The sequence below is a fragment of the Platalea leucorodia genome, assembly GCF_965183815.1.
Source record: "Platalea leucorodia genome assembly, chromosome: 7".
Classification (NCBI taxonomy): domain Eukaryota; kingdom Metazoa; phylum Chordata; class Aves; order Pelecaniformes; family Threskiornithidae; genus Platalea; species Platalea leucorodia.
Window position 1 is genome coordinate 12,814,476 of NC_138829.1, and position 19,737 is coordinate 12,834,212.

General features: G+C 46.1%; 1 protein-coding gene across 2 annotated transcripts in view; it reads right to left on the reverse strand.

The window, feature by feature from the left end:
- The window catches only part of RCOR1 (REST corepressor 1), an 87,836-nt gene that overhangs the window by 27,704 nt on the left and 40,395 nt on the right, over window positions 1-19,737 (reverse strand). The window contains exon 3 of one of the 2 annotated variants that reach the window (XM_082317612.1): window positions 16,102-16,185. The exons of the other annotated variant lie outside the window; for it this stretch is intronic. Coding sequence (XP_082173738.1) covers window positions 16,102-16,185 — 84 coding nt within the window. The remainder of the gene's footprint in view (window positions 1-16,101; window positions 16,186-19,737) is intronic. 2 annotated transcript variants of the gene reach the window in all.

Sequence of the window (19,737 nt, forward strand, 5' to 3'; positions counted from 1 at the left end):
TGAGCACATGGCAATGCTCCTTCTATACACTAAAAGAGCATTTGTGGATGAAGGAAGGACAAGGAGCACACCATCGTACTCCACTCTTGGCTTGTTTCCTGCCTGCTTACTGACAGTCTAGCCCATTCTGCTTGTCATTTCTTGGCTAATTGCGGGCTCACTCGCTTTGATGCTTGCACCATCCGAGAGGTATGACAGTCCCTTGAGCAATCCTTCTGATTGCTTGTTCTTTACCATCCCCCTCCATACAAAGTGAGCAAGAAAGAGCACGGCACCAGCTGAGTCACAGGATCCCTTTAGTCTCCTCTACCAGTAGAACCTGGAATTGCCACAAGCTTAACGCTTCACATGCCACACCAGATAAGTAAATGCCCTCTTCCATCTCTGTCTTCCCCGCACACCTCTAGCAAGCCCAGGGCAGCGGGCACATGAAATTCTGCTCCATTGCGTTTCAGTGGCATTCAGTCACGCTCAGCATGTAACCCAGCAATCTGTTTAGACATCAGAGTTCAGAGCCAGAGGAGCCTGGGGCAGAGCCTTGCTTACACCAGAAGAGAATGTTTGCCAGCATGGCTCTCAACCTCTTTCCAGAAGAGAATAAGGACGAGCCACAAAGCAATCCCATCCCATTTCCCCCAGCATAAACTACACCACCACGCACTCTTTCTACCAGCATAACTTTTCCCCAAACAGGGCAGACAAGAGCATCCTCCCCTCCCATCCAACTTATTTCTCTATGCCAGAAAGATACTTCGGCACAGACCAGGCCAAAAAGACAATGATACTTGAATAGAGACAGTTGTGTGACACAGGAGATGTATTGCTCCTGTGAAGGCTCTCGTTGCTACTAGAAACCAGATGGGGGGAGGGACAGAGAAGAGAATCATAAACTGGTATTTCTTTACCTATTTGGCTACATTTCTTCTCCTGTATGCATTTTAGCTGCGTGGGGGTGAACAGGACCCCCTTGTCCCCCCCACACCCAAAATGGAGTGAGCACTGGCCCAAAGAGCCCCTTCCTACAGCCAGTCACGCTCAGGAAGGCAGAAGTAGCACAAAAGGTGAGGACGCAAAGGTAACAGAGCCCCACATACATATTGTCAGCAGCAATGAGGAGCACAGTGTTCAGATGCTAAAAACCACCTCTCCCTAACACAAGGAGTGAGGTCTACTATGAGATGACCAAAGAACCAGAGAAAGATGCTTCCCCCCCTGCCATCTAGAGAGGAGGGTTTCTGACCAAAATGGTGCTGTCAGTCCCCTGAATTTTGTGGTCTTGTTTCCAGCCGTCTTTCTCCTGCACCCTTTTCTTCTGCTAATCATCTTCCTGCAAGAACTCCTCACTAGAGGCGAAAGAAAGGGGACCCTCTTGGCTGACAGAGGGAAGGAGAGAAGAGCAAACAACTGCATTGCTGATTTTTAGTCCCGCATCCTAGAACAGTGAATTGAGAGATGTAAAACAGGAGCATTAATTTCAGGGGGGTGGGAGAACTCTGAAAAGAGAAATGCCTGGAAGCAATAACTCCCCTCATCACCATTTGATCAGATTAAATGATCTCTGGGTCCTTCGGGACAATTTCTCCCCTCTACCCAAATTGCTTCTTAATGACCCCGCAAGCATCGCATCATGTTTAGTGGACTCAGTGACCCCAAGGAGGGTTTGCAGCAGAAGCGAGTGTGCTAAAGCCTACAGAAAGCAACAGGAATGCAGAGGTAGAGCTGTTGCTGCAACCTCAGTTCACCCCTATTACTGGGGTACTGCAGGAGCTCTGAACACTTTGCATATTACGTGATGCAATACCCTGACAGAACGGGGTGAAATGAGGACAAAAGCAGCAGCCTTCACAGCCTCCGTAATGTGCTTCACAGGGTTTGATCAATGCTGGAACCTGTGAGGAATTCTGGATGTTGCTGTACATCTCCCCCTCCCCTCCATCTCCCTTGAGAACGGGGGCGGGAGGGGGAAGTCCAGACCGACAACAAATCAATGTTATATAAAGAAAATAAGGAACATGAATTAGACACATACATGTGAAATTCTTCCAAATTTCAAAACACAGTTATTACGGTACACAAACAACTAAGGACAGTTTTTGCCTTGGCTATAAAAATGAGCAGCTGCATTGCCGTCCCGCCGCCCTCGCAGCATCGGTGGAACAATCCTGCCACCTCGTGGTCCCAGCACAGGCGAGGAAGCCGCAAAAAGCACGGCTTTTGGACAAGTGTCTCCCTAACGCCAGCTGCAACAGGAGGCAGGGGGGAGCAGGCAGAGATCAAAGCAAGGTGGCTTGACCACTTTTTATGGGCAGAATCACTTAAAAGAAAATAAACCCTGCCTATTTAAAGAGGTCCTCTGCTTTGGAAAAGCTATTTCCTCTTCTTAGCAAGATGTGATGTGTGTCACAGGCAGGAGGAGCGGAGAGTCAGAGCGCAGCCATGTTTTGTGCCCCGTGCTGCACCCACCTGGGCAGGCATACAGCCTCCTCCTTTAACACTGTCTCTAGGAACAGAGAGTGCTAGTTGCAGAGACACCAAGGCTACTTAAACATCACTTCATGCAACTGAAAGCATGAGAAGATTTAGGCCTCAACTCCATTGCATCTGCAGCAGGTGAAGGAAAAGTCTGGATACAACTGCAAGGCAAAGGAAAACCAACCTCTCCTGGAGAAGTTTACCTGAATAGGAGCAGAAGAAAATACCCTGCAGCAGGGCAGGGTACCTTGAGTCATGGGACACCACAGTATATCTCAACCTCCCACCCACTTACCTCCTTGTAGCTCAGATTTTACTTGTATATCCTCTCTTGTCCACGTACCAAGGACCATAGGGTGCCATTGCATTGGAAGTCTCCTTTGGCAGCAGGGCCAGGTTAAGCACCCCTAACTTCCAGCCACCTCTTCCCACCTGGGAGCACAAACATTTGCCTGGACCCCCGGGGAACCAGACTGGGAAACTGTTCCACCTGAAAAACAACCAACCCTCTCTTGCTGTGTTAGCTCCCTCACCCAAACGGCAGTGAAGCCATACAAGCACCGAGTGGTGGTGCTTGAAAGTATATGGAGATGCTCTCACCTACCAGGAGCGGTGGTGCCAGACTCTCCTGTCGCCCTAGCTACGCAGGCTGCCCCTTCTCTTCCACTGGCTCTGGAGCCACTCAAGGCACTGAACAGCTGACCACCACCAAAGCAGCATGCTATTCATAAAACAAACAGTTTTGTACACCATATAAAAATCACTTTGCTGGGAGGTTACACAAGCCTGAGAAGATACGAGCCCTCCTAGTTCCAGCGAGGGATGAGACTGGCTCAGCCAAAAGTGCAACTCACTCCTCGCCCTGGCACAGCACAGTGGCAGGGATGAGCAGGCGGGCAGGAACAGGCATGGCTATGTAAACCAGCACTGGTGAGGAAAGAGTTGCTCATGGAACCACACCTGGAGCCTGGAAACTACAGCCTCAGAGAGCAGAAAACAAGGAGTAAAATGGACTGCCCCATTGCTGGGGGATTTATCCCTTTAAAAGCCCTGATACCTACCAAAAGCTTCCTTTGTCACACAAAGACAACCAGTCCCCACCCAAGCAGTGCACACTAATAAGCTAGAAAAGAAACACCCTATTTCCCTCCCTGCTTTTTTTTTCATTATTATTTTTAATATTGCTGTTTCCATGGCCTGCATCTGAGGGCAAGTCCAAAGTTGAAACTCCAGTGATAGTTAAAGACCTGATTCATCTGCCTTTAGGTTTTGCTATACCAGCAAGAAGGCTGTACTGCAGACACAGGTGTACTGACAAATCTAGCATAATTTTTGTAGCTTGCCAAAACTATTTTAAATTGTTTACCAGGAAAGGCCTTTTGCTAGTACACAGGTATTACTTTTAAAGCTTTTAGCAACATATGCTCCTTCCTAAAGTTGCACCCTCAGCTAACACCATCACATCAAGAAAAGGCTCACCACAGTGTGCATATGCGTGGGGTGGTGTATTAATGAGGATTACCCTAAGGAAAGCCAGCCGGCTGATGCTCTCTTGCCCTCTGATGCTGCTGCTGCTCTCCCTCAGAAAGACCACGTGGATGCCCATTTAAGGACGTCCATGGAGGACCCTCCAGGAATAAAGACTGCGTCTTACACATCCATCACATTTAACCTTCAGCCAGAAACTTACTCTGCCATAGCACTGAGCACCACTTTACTGGGGGAGTGGCACAGCTTTCAGTATCTACAGAGCCCTGGGTACCACGAGCTCAGACGTCTCCATATGTAGCACAGAAGAGAAGGGGATGAGGGAGATCTGACAGGGCAGCAGCAAAGAGGAAACACTATCTCTGGGACCTAGCACAGAATAGGCAGAGCCACATCAGATCATCTGGGGACCTAATCCGTGACCATACGGGATCTGAGCATGGCTGGATCATTCAGCAGTGCAAACCTCACCCTAAATCAGACACAGGCACTGGACTGTATTAAATGTAATTAGCCAGAGCACTTGATATTGGGTTTGAAGGCCACGTACAAACATAAAACCAGCACACAGTAGCTTCTGAGAGGGAGTTCCCGCGTATGACCTTCCAAGACACGGACAGGAAGTCACAGACGGGATAAATGCACAGAGCACGCGCCCGAACAACAAAGCGAGTTTATAGCCGAACAGCTCTTTGCATTATTCAGCACAGTGCTCTCAATTCAGTCCAAGGAGCCCTAAAGCCAGATTTATTCTGCTGTCAAACCATGTCTTGAGTTAACTCTACTGAGAGGTTATAACCTCAGATTATATACTTCAACTACAGGTGGCAACATGCTCAAGCAATGCAAGTAGCAACATTATCAATACAGTTGTGACAAGGGCTAGAATATTAAAAAAAACTATTTGATCAGACAGATCACTGCAGGAGATGGCGACTTGGATTAGAAGAAACCTCCCTTGTGCAGATTTTCTTATGGAAGTTAGTTTTTGCACTCCTTGCCTGATCCAGTGCATCCTTTCCAAAAGCCAGATTCACCAATTCGAAAAAATAGTTCGACACACACTGATGACAGAATCAGCATGGGAGACCACAGATTGAGACTACTAGCAGTCTGATACAAGGCTTCAGTACTCTACCTAGGAACATCCTCAGCTCTTCATCCACGTCGTGCTATATATGCTGAAATTCTTGGTCTGCAAAATAGCACATAAAGCTTGGTCAAGTAACCTGCTGTCAACCAGCTTCAGAAGCCACCAAGGAATATCCAGACTCAAAGCCCTCTAAAGAGGGTGAAACCTTCCACAAGGTCCGTTTTCCACCCTCCACAAGATTTTGAAAGCTCCTGTCTAAAACCAGAACCGTTACATTCCCCATTGTCATAAGAATGCAAACTAATAAAAAGCACTGTATCAGAGCCAGGCTTCTTCAACAGCATGGGTACCTTCGCTGCCCCATGACACAGGGTCTTTGTGCAGCACGAGAGCACACACACAAGAGGTGTGTGGGAGCAGAATAGCCATCAGGTTAAATTACAGCTCATTATTATTGTTACCGATAATAAGCCTATGATAAGAGAGTAATAGCCATGCTGACCCCCCTTTATAACAGATACAAAAGCAAAAGAAATGATCAATTTGTCCCCTAGCTACCTCCTTGAAGGAGGTCACTTGGGCGGAAAGGAAGCATCGGGCAAGCCAGCAGGCAGCAAAAGGTCAGAGTCAGAGAGGAGCTGCCCTCGGCAGACATTCCGAGAGCCAGGAGCTGCTCATGGAGGGGAGAGAGCCTCCAGCTGTAATTGCCCACATCCAGCTCCTCAGCAGCTGGAACAGGAGAACCCCATCATCCATAATGGCAAGTGGTCAGGTAACAAAAGCACCACTTACTATTTTAGTTTTGGGGTGGTTTTTTTGGTTTGGGGTTAGTTTTTTTTGTTTGGTTGGTTGGTTTGGGTTGTTTTTTGGTTTTTTTGGTTTTTGTTTTTGGTTTTTTTTTTGTTTGTTTGTTTTTGTTTTGGTTTGTTTTTTTGTTTTTTTGTTTTTTTGGTTTTTTTTTACAGTCAGTCCCCTCACTTCCAGGCTCAGCTCTATGAGTAACATAATAGTCTCAGCAACTCAGGAGGCCTCTGCACTCATGAACAAGTTGTACGAAACTTGCTTCCAGCAAAATTAGATGAAAAATGATAGGGACTAAGTGAAGGCAGCTTGGTGTTGGAGGGGAACTAATCCTTCAGTTATATTTTCTGAAGTATTACTGAGATGCTTTTGTTCCTTCTACATCTACAGTTAAAAAAAAATCTACTTTCAGATGTTTGGGGCTGGCCCCTTCTGAGGAGGCAAGAGCCTTCCCACAACTCCACTCATTGCACTACTGCACCTGGGTGCTAAGAATGAAAAAATTAGATCTCAAACTTGCTTTGAAAGACTATTTCCCTCACTTTCACATCAGCTGGATGTGAGCAAGTTAGCAGGAAGCAGAACAACGGAGACAAGACGAACACTTCCAATGCACAGAGTGCTGCACAAGGTAAAGGGAACAACTTACCGCGAGAGCGGTTGTGGCTCTGCCCCCCTGCTGTCTGCCCCATCCCTCTCCTGAAAGTTCCTATTCCTGGTTCCTGCAAGAACGGTTCAGCTGCTTGATTAAGCAGCTGCTTAATAAGGCAGGCCATGTACTAAGGCAACATAAAGCAGTGCCTACTGCAGGTTAAGGAGCAGTGGTTCACTAAAACTCCTGGTACCTTACCCGACACAACATGAGAACCTGGGCAATAAACAGAAGTTTAGGTGAAGAGCCCGTTCCTCACCAGAGGTCAGAAGCCACCCATTGACAAACTCACATGGATTGCCCTACTGTAGGCAGGCTAGCCTTCAGGAGACACTAACACTCAATACATCCATTCTTGCACTTGTTTACTTCCTACAGGTCTGACACCAGAGAGATGCAAAGAAATGTTTTTGACCCCTCCAAGAAGCCCATGCATAAAGACAGCAAGCTTAAACAGCCAGATCTTGGACAACATAATCTTTATAGTACCCTCTAAACCAAAGTATTAGTGTTATGTCGACAGATATTCAGGTATTCAAAAATACATTAAATTAAGTCAATTTAGAACAGCCTTCAAGGCTGATCCTAAAAGGCTGAGCAGAAAAGCCTACGATAAACCAATGTCACCAACTAGATCCTGGAGTATCAGGGATAGGTGGTCATGGCTTTTAGCCAGGATTTAGAAGGCCAGTCCTTGCTGAGAAGTTATTATGTATTACTACTAATCTTTGCAGTGCTAGAAAATTCACTGAATATGAATCTGCATTGCTACCCAACTATAATATGAATCTGCACGAGGAGCACATGATCAGGAAAGTAACTTAATGTGGAGTGCAAAAATAAGAGTACAGGAAAAATAACTAGTGGGAGTGGTTCCTAATTAGAGCAAATAATGCCACAGCAAACACATTATGGTGAGGGAAGCTCTGGCACATGTCCTTGAGAAAGCCTCGCTGCTCTGCCTCCTGCACTAGCACCTCTGTAAAGGTCACGCTCAGCAGCACATGAACCCATCACAGCAAGCTGTTATGACCATGACCTCCTCAAGCATTCCTCAGTGGAAGACATAGCCCACAAGAGCTCCTCCCTGCCTGTGCACAGCTCCCGTCACATCCCTACAAACATGCACTTGGTACATTTGCTGACTAACCTGCTCAGGGCTGGGGGAGAAGGGGAGAAGGAAAAAAAAAAAATTAGTTACCCTCCAGTTCCCTGACCCTTCTTATTCCTCCCTCACAGCTACAGTAAGAGATAAGACATGAGGAAAAAGGACCTAGTCCTCTGAAATGCTCTGAGCCTGCCATTCCCACCAAGACCAGCAAGACTGGAGTGCACTCAGCCCATCCCAGGGCTGGGTCCAAGCAGCACGATGTAGCTACAGCCTGCTAGTTCTCGTCATACTGGTCCTACAACTCACACAGCGCCTATCAGGCTGGCTAGGACTGCTCCCAAACATGTTTCAGATGAAGGCTCGCTGCCAGGGTAACTCAACACAGCTATCATCAATCACTCCATTACATCCACATCATCTTGTCTCTAAACTTCTCTTAGGACAAAAGCTTCTTCCTAGCACCAGCACCAGTTCAGTCCCCACAGCAGCAACAGTAGTGGCAGCCGGCATTTTCAAACTGGGTCATCTCGACACGTTCGGAGAAGGCCTGTTTCACACTGCAGTAAAAAGGAGGAACAAACAGGTGGCAGGAGAGAACAAGGCACATGAAGAAACTGGTGACTACCCCCCCCCCCCCCCCCCCCCGCAGCAAAAATTCCTCCAGGATAACACAGCTACCTTAGATAAGACATCCTTTTCCTCGATGCTCTCCAACACATTCTCTCCTTTAGGTTTTTTGTTTGTGGGTTGCTTTGTTTTGAGGGCTTGGGGGGGGGGGTGGTGGTGTTTGGTTGGTTTTGTGGGTTTTTTTGGTTTGTTTGTCTTTTTTTTTTTAAACACGATCCACTGTACCTTGGGTAAAATCCATCCCAAACACACACCCTAGTCCTTTCAAACTACATTGCTTTCCTGGCTCCAATATAAACCACTGCTGTGAAAGGGTTAAAACCTCATCTTAATTTAAATATGCATTCAGGATCCAGAAATATCAACCTGCAGCAATAAGGATGAAAGATCTGCTCTGAGATTTCCACACAGCATTGCAACAGCAACTAGCACAGCAGATGACAAACAAAGGGGAAACTGCAGCTAAGTTTGAGGCAACTCAGCCATTTCTGGGATACACCCACAGCTTTTGAAGCCTGGTATCTTCTTTTTGCTATTCACAATATTGCTACTATAAGCATCGAAAGTTGCCTCAGCTAAAATGAAAAATTGCATCCCTTCACCTTCATCTTTTGAGCATTTTCTGGAGTGCAGCAACTGCAGCTGCTGGGAGAAGTGGCCATGACTATTATTTCTACAGCTAAACTCAAGCAGAATCTTAAATTAAACACCAGTTCTCTCATTTATGAATTCATGGAGTTGTATTCTTCAGCTACTGTATTTGCATCCAAGCTTCACAGCTGCCAGGTTCACTGCATAATATGAAATTTGGATTAGGGATAAACATAAACCCAATCCTGCTTTTCCGTTAATCCTTTTTGCTGTCACTGGGACAGCCAACAAACTGATATTTCTAGGGAAGGAGTGCATACAAACAGCAAGATCATAAGTTTGGTTTTTCTGCTATCTTCACTTGAGTGACAAAATGTAAGACCTAGCTTCAGGTGAGAATTATAACTCCTGAAGTCCACCCCTCAGAGACCTGGAAGTCTTGGCTCTACCTGGCAGCTATTTTTTAAGGCTAACACTTTTCCTACTACCAAAAAAACCCCATCTCAACAAAAAAACCTCTGACACACAAGCAGAAAAAACCCAAACAAGAAAAGTACAATACATACACTCCTTCTTTCAAAACCTCCCACAGCACTTAGCCAGCCACACACACAAAAAAAAAAAAAGTATAAGCTCAGCTAAGAGTTCAACAATACTTTTCTCACTGGTGGCAAAGCCTAAGCAGCTCCCGCTCTCCCATCCCTGAGCAAGGTGGCTGCACTCTCACTGAGCGCCAGCGCAACCTTTCGTGGGGATGCGTTATAAACCAGGTCACAGAAGCTATCAGGGTTGGAGGGGAGACAGGACCAAAAATAAAACAACAGTTCCAACTGTTTCAGGGATCCTGTTTACAGCATGATGGAGAGGAGGGACTTAAAAAGCAGCTTTGCTGATGCTGAACACGCACCCAACTACATCCTCGCCCTCGCTGCTACTGCCCAGGGCAGGGGTGCCTGTGTGCCGGGGAGGGGGAGGCTCCTGGGTACCTCTAAAGCATTAATCCCTTCTATTTTAAATGCATCCTATTAAATAGGGGCTTCATTTTTTTAAAAGGGAGGTTTTAAGATCAACACTTATCCCCAGTTTACTCTCTCCCATTTGATGTTTTCCACTCACATTTATTTATTGCTAGGGCACCCTACACTCCAAGGAAAATGAGAACCGATGACAATAGTTGATGGAGTCGTATGTCCACAGAATTCACTGGCCAAAATAAGTGAGCAGAGGGGGAAAGGATATGTCCAAGCAGAAATGCTTAAAACAGCTATAGCTCAGCTACACACTGAAAACAAAGACTTGCCATACAAAGCATGATCAGACACACTCAGCAACCTGAGGAGACAAAACATTTTCCTGTCCTCTACTATGGCAGTGATTTTAAGTTAGAAAATTCAGACAAAGGTGATTTCCAAGCTTGTTTAACATCCCATTTAAAAGAGAAACTAAAGAATAATCATAGTCTGTTCTATGCAAAGATCACCCCTTGAACTACACCTAGAGACAGACTCCGGCCATTTAAACCTCCAACCTGCCCTCAGAAATTCTGGGATTCGCCTCACCTTCACAACAGAGGACAACTACCAAAACTCACTCTCTCCCAACGAAAGCTGCTGACACCGTAATGACCAGGACACACTTACAGGCTTGGCCGGGACATAGGCTTTTGAGATCCTGAATGCCAACTCATAGCTTCTTAGGGTGGAGCACTGCGGCTCCACGCTCCCAAACCGTTACCCAGCCTGTGGCACAGTTAACTAAACCTTGCCCATCCAGACACCACAGGGTTAATATCCTTAGTAACCATAGCAACCAGCACTTCTTCCTCCATCAGAGCCTCAGCTGGCACATTGCTGCCTTCCCAGCATCAGGTTTTGCAGTGCATTTAAGGACCACCCCTCCCTTTCCCCCCAGCCACGGGGTTTGGCCAAGCACATCACACACCACGAGGACCACAGAGCACCTCGGGGCACTCGCTGCTTCCCGTAACTCTGGCGTTCCCCTGTCCTCAAGTCCCCTGGGCACTTCTACCTCCCCTCCCCAGGGGAAAGGAGGCTGTCTAAATTCTCTCCAAGTGCACCAAGACAGGCATAATGTAAAGCAGGGAGCCAGCTGCAGCATGGGGTAACAGAGGGAGGGACTGGTGAGCATCCAAAGTTGGCACGCCAATCAACCAGCAGGTCAAACAGAAGCAGCACTGCAAGACCAGGGGACCCAGCTGCCATCCATGACCCGCTGTCCCATGGGTATTAGGGACAGTGTCTGCCTCTTCAGCGACACCCCATAAATCCACTGGAGACAGCCATCAAGACATCAGCGAGAAACCAAAACTCCTATCTAGCAGCACACGTATTCTGTCAGGAAGATAGCAGAAAAATTACTTTCAAAACAGAGCTTATCACTAGCAAAACAATACATCTTTCTCCTCTTGCAGTTCACCTTTAAACTGCAGATGCATAAAAGCAATCACCACATCCTATCCTCCTGCCCGGTTTCCATCCCTCGCTCCTGGGCAGCTGCAGCATGCCAGCACTTGCTCATTTCTAAACCAACCCAATGTCATTTTTATGGTTCCACCCATTGGCGTACTTGGCACAGAGAGAGACACTGCTGTTTTATTAATAGCTTCGTGCTGGCCCAGCTCTATTCTGTGCAGGATTTCCACAGCATCATTACAATGCATTTTTCACTATTTCCCCCCTCCCTCCCCATTCCCCATGTGTCACTCAAGGAGAGCAGATGCCTGTCTTCCACCTAGCTGTTCCTGCTCCTCAATGTCACCTTGCTCAAGACCTCACTCCTCCTCTCTCCCCTTCTCCTTCCCCGCCCTCCATGACAGCATCCCAGCACAGCCAGAACAGTCGCCCTCCATGGCACCGCGTCCTCAGAGAGCCTCTCAGGAGTCTCATTTTGAGAGCAAGCTCTTTGTAAGAGGTGCAACACCAGCCACAGCACATGGGGTATTTGGAGCAGAGCTGGAAGGGGAGTACAGTTATTTTAAGCCCAAATGTTCAGTTACTGAACAATGGCAATTTTTTCTTTCTTTCTTCTTCAAAAGAGTCAGGACAAACTTCTAGCTTTGGCCTAACTTTGTGAACTACTCACTAATGGCGGCAACTGCTATGCAAGTGACCCCTCAAAGGCAGAAGTCTGGCAGCAGATCTGGAACATGCTGGCAGCATTCCAGTTTGGTATTAATAAAGGGCAAGGCAGTACGTGGCTTGTACCCAGGATTAATGGTTAACAAGGCACAGCATTAAAAAAAGCTATCAATGGGCCAACACACACTTTTGTTTGTTTTAATCTTCTCTACCATATCTATCATTTCATGGCATCCAGGCAAAAGGTTTCTCCAACATGATTAAAACATTGCTCTAGCATATAGGGTGCATGGGACCCAAACAAGCTTTAACTAATTGTATGAGCCTGGAGCATCAGGTATGCAGATACCCACCAGGTCTTGGCTGACGCACTGGTCTTTCCAGGATTCGTTTCAGCAGCTCACAGAGGACCTTCCCACAACCTCCACCAGTTTGGCCAGCCCTCTGCCAAACCCAGCAGCATGCATTGCTCTGAGCATCATCACAGATCTGCTCACTGTTTTGTAGCACAGATTCACCTTTAATGGAGGTGGCTTCCAAAAATTTCACTGATTGCACAGAACTGTCCTGCTCATGAGCTACCAGTTCAGTCCAAGCTGACAGCTAACACGTGCTGCACTAACTTCTGTCTTCATGATGAGCCCTAGCCACAGGAACAGAGAAGAGTCCTATTTAAAGAGTTCACCACAAGAACAGGCACAGGATGGATTAAAGGCTTTGGAGTACAAATGAAAGTAACTAGACACAAGTACCAACACGTTGCTGATCGGAAGGATTTGTTCACCCACACTTCAACCTGAACAGCAGTATTAAGAATGGATGTGCTAGCTAGATTTCATAGTACTTACAGCCCAAGGGGCTACACCAACCTCCTGGAGACCACAGCTCCTTCCACTTGCCGTTTCACACTGTTAATGATTCCTCCCACCAAGGATAACACACATATCACAAAAATCCATGGTTTAAAAAAAAAAAAAAGCCATCAAGAAATAGAGAATCCATCACTTCCCTGGATAACTTCCAATAGTCAATCAGAAAAAAAAACCAACACATACACTCAGGCATTTCATTCCAGTCCATGTGGACTTATTTTGTAGCTATTTATTTGTATTATGCACGTCTCTTACTATGTCAAAATTTCCCTTTGAGAAAATAATTGACAATAGTCCCCTTTCAGTAAGCTAAACAGATGGAGTTTGCTTCGTCTTCAGTTTCCAAAACATTCCAGTAGCTCCCGTGTCCATCCTTTTCTCCGTTTTTCAACACTAAAGCCACTATTCTGAGGTTCATTTTCCTGAATGCTGCTGGATGCAGAGGCAGCAAACCATTCCAGTGACTACCTCACTCTCTTTACACCCACATCATCCATTGGATCAAGCAGGACACTGGAAAGCTTTGCCAAATTACCTGCCCACTGTGTCCCCACAATTGCTCTCCAAGCCACTTCTTTCCAAACATCAGCCTTGATGCAGAAGATAAGGCCAGAGCTTTCAGTACTGAGATTCATAACCCTGCAGTTGGGTCATTAAGAGCCCATTGCGTTGGCATCAGTTCAAGTTAGGAAAAGACCAAAAGCACTCTACATGACTATCGGAAGCATTCATTTTATTTACCAGCCTGTCAGTCTATGGCTCATCCTCAATTTCTCTCCACAGCAATTCTATATCAATTCCCATATCACTGATAGAAATGTTGATCATCATCAGTCCTCTTACACATCCCCACGGACCCCATTTAATTAGGATTCACTATCAACAATGCCAAGACTTGTCAGTGAACTCAAGAGTAGCTGAAGAGACCTCCTGTCCCCTGATGTTCTTTCTTCATAAACCATAAAACAGATTAGAGAACTCTGCTTGCAATACATTTAGTAAGTGCTCTACAGCCTTTGCAGCGCACTGGTGTTTTGGAAGAGGTTCCCATCTTCTGAAAAGAAGGGGGATTGAATCAGACTGTCATGCAGTAGCAAATCAATGCCTAACAGCTGGCTGAATACATCAGAGCTATAAAGTTATTTCTACCGATCAATCCATTCCTAGTCTCAAAAAGAACAAAAGCAGCTACCTTCAGCAGGATTTGTTTTTCACAGTTCATTTTTAAGTAATGCCAGGTAGAGACAGGAATAGCTGATATCTTTCGGTAGTGTCAGCTTAAATTGACACAAGACAAAGCAACGACCAACCAGCCTACTCTTACCCTGTTCTCTCATTCCCCGCACAGCTGCCCTCTCCCCATCTGCTGGAGTTTTCCTGCCACTCCAAGGTCCCTTTAGCCACCTCTCCCAATGCTCCTTTGTTTTGTTTTTTTTTTTTTGTTTGTTTGTTTTTTGTTTGTTTGTTTTTTTTTGTTTTGTTTTTGTTTTTTTTACTACTACTAATACTGAATTTCACAACTCCATCCCTCTATGTCAATTAGGTGCCTGGGAGATATTTTGTGTGTCATGTATGGTGCAAAAGCATCATACTTCTCTCCCCCAAACACCACATGAAATATTAATTTTTTTCTGTATGTTTTTTGGGAGGTGAACTCACTAATGAGCCTACATTCTTACTAAAATTTTGAGTCTTCTGAGAAATTTCTTCCTGCCCTCCTCTTATATTCATATTGTTTTCCCCAACTTTTTTATTGTACCAGCAACAGTCAACTGCCACCTAGTTTTTATTTATCAATGTCATACTACCTTTTTAATTACCTCTTAGGTTCACGACATCATCTTAGGAGATATTATATCCTTGTTAAGCTCTATAATATCCTTGCATATTTTTGTGCCAATTGCCACAGAATATTCAGTCACAGATTATTTTACTCAATTCCACATATCTTCACTCCTTTTCCTCCTCCATTCTCTCTTCCCTCTCCAAGAAACCTGTTTTCTATCAGGCAGGAGTTAAATGTTCCAAAGCTGAGCTGAGATTCAAAAGACTCTCAGACTTGAGAGGCAGCTACAGGAATCCTCTGTGCCACAGACAACCCATGAACAGTTGTTCCTTTTGGTGGAGGCAACAGTTTCTTGCTCTTAAACCTTTTTAGAGGTTTCTAACTGTAGATAACTGTAAAATATATCCCTCTCCTCATCAGTCTTATTTAGTTTAGCATCCAATAGCCAGCAGGGAGCAGACAAGACACCAGTGGTAGGAGAGAAGGCAGACGTGATCCTTGCAAAGCCCTTTTTATCTGTAGATCACAGTACCATAATCCTTCTGTAATTTAAGGGGCAACTTGCTCAGTGGAACAAATGCCCCAGGACAGAGCCCAGCCCTTTCATGACAGAGCCAGTTTGTGCACAATCTCTGCTGCCTTAATTTGCAAATGCCACTATATCCTCACAAGTGTGTTGTGATGCATCTTTGCCCTTGGGCCTAGGGGAAAACCAGGCATGAACTTAATAGTGCCACCACAAACAACTGCAGAGGACCAGGAATGCAAGATTCTTATTCTTGGTCCCAGAATCAGAAAGAAAAAAAGGTACGAGCACAAAGTCAAAAATAGCTCCTTTCAGCTCCCTCCCCCAAAAGCACTTAGGTTTAGTTACTGCATTCAAATAGCAGCCCTTTAATCAAGGAGTCCTACTTATTCATGAGGAGAACTGTAGCTAGACAAACCTTTCAAACACTAGTTCTGCCATCTGGCAGCAGCACTGAGACTTGTTCCCAGACACACACAGAGCACTGGTAATTGCCCTCACGTGGAATTCCAAGGCACTGCAATTGTTCTGGCATTTAAACCTCCATGGGCTCCAGATGTGGATTTTATTTGTGTCTTTGTGGAGGAGAAGGTACTACTAATTACCATATGTTTCCCCCCCCCCAATACTTTTCATTTTGCTCTCCCCAGTTATTTCTGTCATCTTCTACAGTGCCAGCAGCAAAAAAGCAGATCGTGTAGGCCCATGGATAAGTATCTTAAAGAATTCATACCAAGGAAGAAAAAGTGTGTCACATTTCTCCGGCTTTCCCTGCCTCCATGGATTTGACGCTCTGAGCAGCTGCCCAGTAGGGAACGAAGCTCATCTGGGGGATTGCTTTGCAGGCTTTTCTTTTTTCAAATTAATTTCAAATCATAATGGAAAGGTCACAGACATAACCTCTCTACTGAAAGTGGCAACTTCGCATTCTTGAAGTGATACGTGTAAGGGAAGGGGGGAATAAAAGTATTTGAAGAGACTTACATTTTGCTTCAGACAGATTCTGGTTAGGTGACCAGACCAGCATGCCAAGATTCTCTCTCTCCTGACTTCGCCTTGCGAGTTTGGCTTAAGAGAAAACAGATACAAACCAAGTTACAGAGAAAGTAATTTCAGATGCAAAATGGATACAAAAGTGACTTATCACACATCTGCAGCTTTTAATCAAGACACAAAACTCATCCACAGAGTTAAAACCCCATCTTCCCATTCAGACCTGAGGCTTTTCCTTGTTTCTCCAATGCATCACCCCCTATATAACATGACAGATACCGCACACTCACTCTTTCATGCAGTGCACTCAGAAGCATACGTTAGATCTAAATTAAAAGTTAATTAATGTTTCTCTTCCAGCATACTTGATTATTTTTCTTCCAGCCATCGTTAAATGAAAAAGGGAGGAGCGAGGCTCAGGCAGCAGGCTCCAAGCCCTTGACATCATGAGACCATACTGTGCAGCCTGATTAACACTTCAGGGTAGACACATGCATGAACCTCCCAGATTTCACTTCTGAGCACCTCCTCCCCCGTCCCAGCAGCCCTCCTATGCCTCCATCCCCCCATACGGACAGGAATGCCCACCAAGGTGACACTGGGTCCCCCAGATCAGAATCCTCTGCTCAACCGCTCCAGAGAAATTCTTGTGCATTCACACCCACGCTGTGTACACGCACCCACGGTCAGAAAGCAAGTCCGTTTTTAACCAAACTTAACACCTGTCTGGCACGAGAGCTCTGAAAGTCTCAAGTGAAGAACCACAGCTGCAAATAGTTTGAAAGAGCAACCTCAAGCTAAGGTACATTTCAACAGCGAGTTCTTGTGAACCTGCTGTTGTTCGGTCACAAGCAGTCAAAAGAGGAGGAGAATGAGAAGAGAAAGAAACTTGCTCCGTTGAGTCAGCACGCACACAGCCAGCTCAACTACCCACCCTGGCCGAGAGAAACTTGCAGGTCTTGTTATGAGCAAGTGCCTACAGTACTACTACCACTACAAAACGTCACATAACGCTCAAGTTTTATGTGATATTTCAACACAATGCTATTTTCTCTGTGCTGTGCAATTAGACATATAACCGCCACTTCATGATGTATTAAACAAACAGGTCAGAAAAGATCTAGTAACACGAAAGATGCAATGCCAGGACGCTGTCTCATGGCACACGGGCATGAAATCACAACATTATCTGCTCACATGTCTCCGCTGCAGCAGAAAGAGGCCTGCCAGCATCCAGCTCCTGCTCATCTGAACACATCAGAAAGTTTAGTAATTACAACACTATGAACGCCCATGGTTTGACTCCTGTTTTTAGCCTGAAATCTGCTCACCTAAGAACAATCAGGGGTTAGATGACAAAAGTACTTTAACATGAAATTTAAAGCACAAATAGCATGTATTAAAAATAACCAGTTGCCAGCAACATATTTACATTGAACTAAATTTTTTTCATGACAAACACCATGATTACCTTCCACATATTTCATCTGTTTTTTTAAATAAGGTTAGCAACTGCACATACAAGGTATTTTGCGCACTGCGCGTGTTCGTTACTTTCTATACTAGGCAGAAAAACGGGAGTGAGAAGAGACAACAGCCGCCTCTGGTGGCGAGAGATGGGGGGATGGAGACCAGGTCTATACACAGAACATGAAGGGTGTCTGAATTTAAAGGTATAATACTGAATTTAAAATTACAACTTCACAAAAGAAACAGTCTTGAAACATTGGGGATTAAATTTTACTTTCTCCCTCATTTCAAGTCTAGGTCCGGAATGTAAAGAAAGAGGCAACCTTAAGCCTCCCCTTTACCAAATTTTGCCCCTCACTCTCCCTATTGAGGATTGTCTGTCCTACTGAAGTCTAGCATAGGGTTCAAAACGTGGAAAGAAAAAAAGTCTCTGTGCTCACTTTGCATTACACTGAAAAGCATGTTCTCATCCCATAAAAATACTCAAAGGCAGAAATCATCAGTCAGGTCTCCAGGAAGTTAAACACTTTCCACCCAAATCCCACGCATCCCCAGTAACACACCGCAGTTCAGGAGCCTGACGCCCAAATTCTGGCAGCGAGGCTTAACACCAGGCAAACTGTCAGCCTGGCTTTACCACAGCCTCACTCGCTGAACTGGTGAAACCCACCCAACTCAGGAAAAGGGGAAAGTTTTCTCCTAGTTTAACAGGCTGAACCCTCCTCCCTGACATGTCAGGCACACGTCCCAGCCCGGCTGTCCCTTTCAGGAGCAGAGCACCACTAGCTCAGCTCACCCACAGTAAGGTGGGTGAAGTTTCACCTCCCACATTTAAAACCCCAAGTTACGCTTCGGGGCATTGCAGAGGGAATGCCACAGCCTTCCTGGCTGTGAACTGCAGCGAGCCCTGCCTGGGAGGTGACAACCAGCGCAGGGAGGTACTGTGGGACCTCATGGCACCCAAGCGGGGCTGGTGAAATGTGTTCCTCATCCTTCACCACAGCTCCCCCCCAGGCACCCAGGACCTCCCTTTCCTTGTATTAGGAGCTACCTGCTTCCAGCCCCACATCCCCTCTCTATGAGCTAGGATAAACCACTCCCTGGCCCTCACACCCAGAGCAACAACCCACTGCAGATGCCAGGCTCCATGCAATCCTCATGACCCTCTTCTGCCCAGTTCCCACAGCCCAGCTTCTTCTCCTCTGCCTCCCTCCAGCCTCTGGGTAGCAACAACCAGCCAAGTTACACTGCACTTGTGAACGGGCGTGAAGCAGCACCTCCGGTACTCCTGCAACGGTCTCTCCCGCCCTGCCTCTCCACCCAAGCCCACACCTCTCCACCCTCAGTGCTCATTCCTCGGTAGAGGCTACTGCAAGGCATGCAGTACGGTTAGTTAAAACTCACGCTTCTCTGCAAAGGACAGAAGCATCTAAAGGCCAACACACACAGAAGGGGGCGGGGGTGGGGGGGGGTGGGGGGTGGAGATGTGTATTCCTCAAGCATCCACAGAGGCCAAGACTCACTCCCTAATATCAGAGGTGACTTAGCCTGCCACCCAGCTCCTCCACCTTCCAGCACCGCATCTTCCCCATCACCCCTTCCCAAGCCCACAGCCCCCACATTTACCATCCACCCCACACAAGGCAGACACGACAAGCATTCTTCTGAATCCAGTGTTGACCCCATCACAAATACATGCGGCACAAGTACTCTTACTATGTGACGTAGCAAGGAAGAGCTTAAGAGCTTGCTCAGAATTTGGAAGCATGTCGAAATGGTTATTTCAGAGCAATGGCCATGAGAGAAGAAGGGGCTTACAGCAGAGCAGTTATCACATCCCTTTCCTGCATCTTTCCAAGCACAGCTGTAAGGCTCACGAACACTGATGAACTCCTTCCCCTGTCCCATGCTTCTAGACAAAGGACACCAGGGTGAATTCAAACACTCTACACTTCAGTGACAAAGCGAAAAAAGGTAATTCAATTTAATCCCTTATATAGTTCATATAAAAATAACTACGTAAAGAGGGCAAGAGTTACTCTTTTTTAGGGGAGCAGATCAATTTAGGATCAATGGGGTTTGCTTGTTTAAGCAACTGCAGTTAAACCAGTGCAACCTGTGTTTAGAGAAGCTGTATATTGGCAGACGAGATCATCT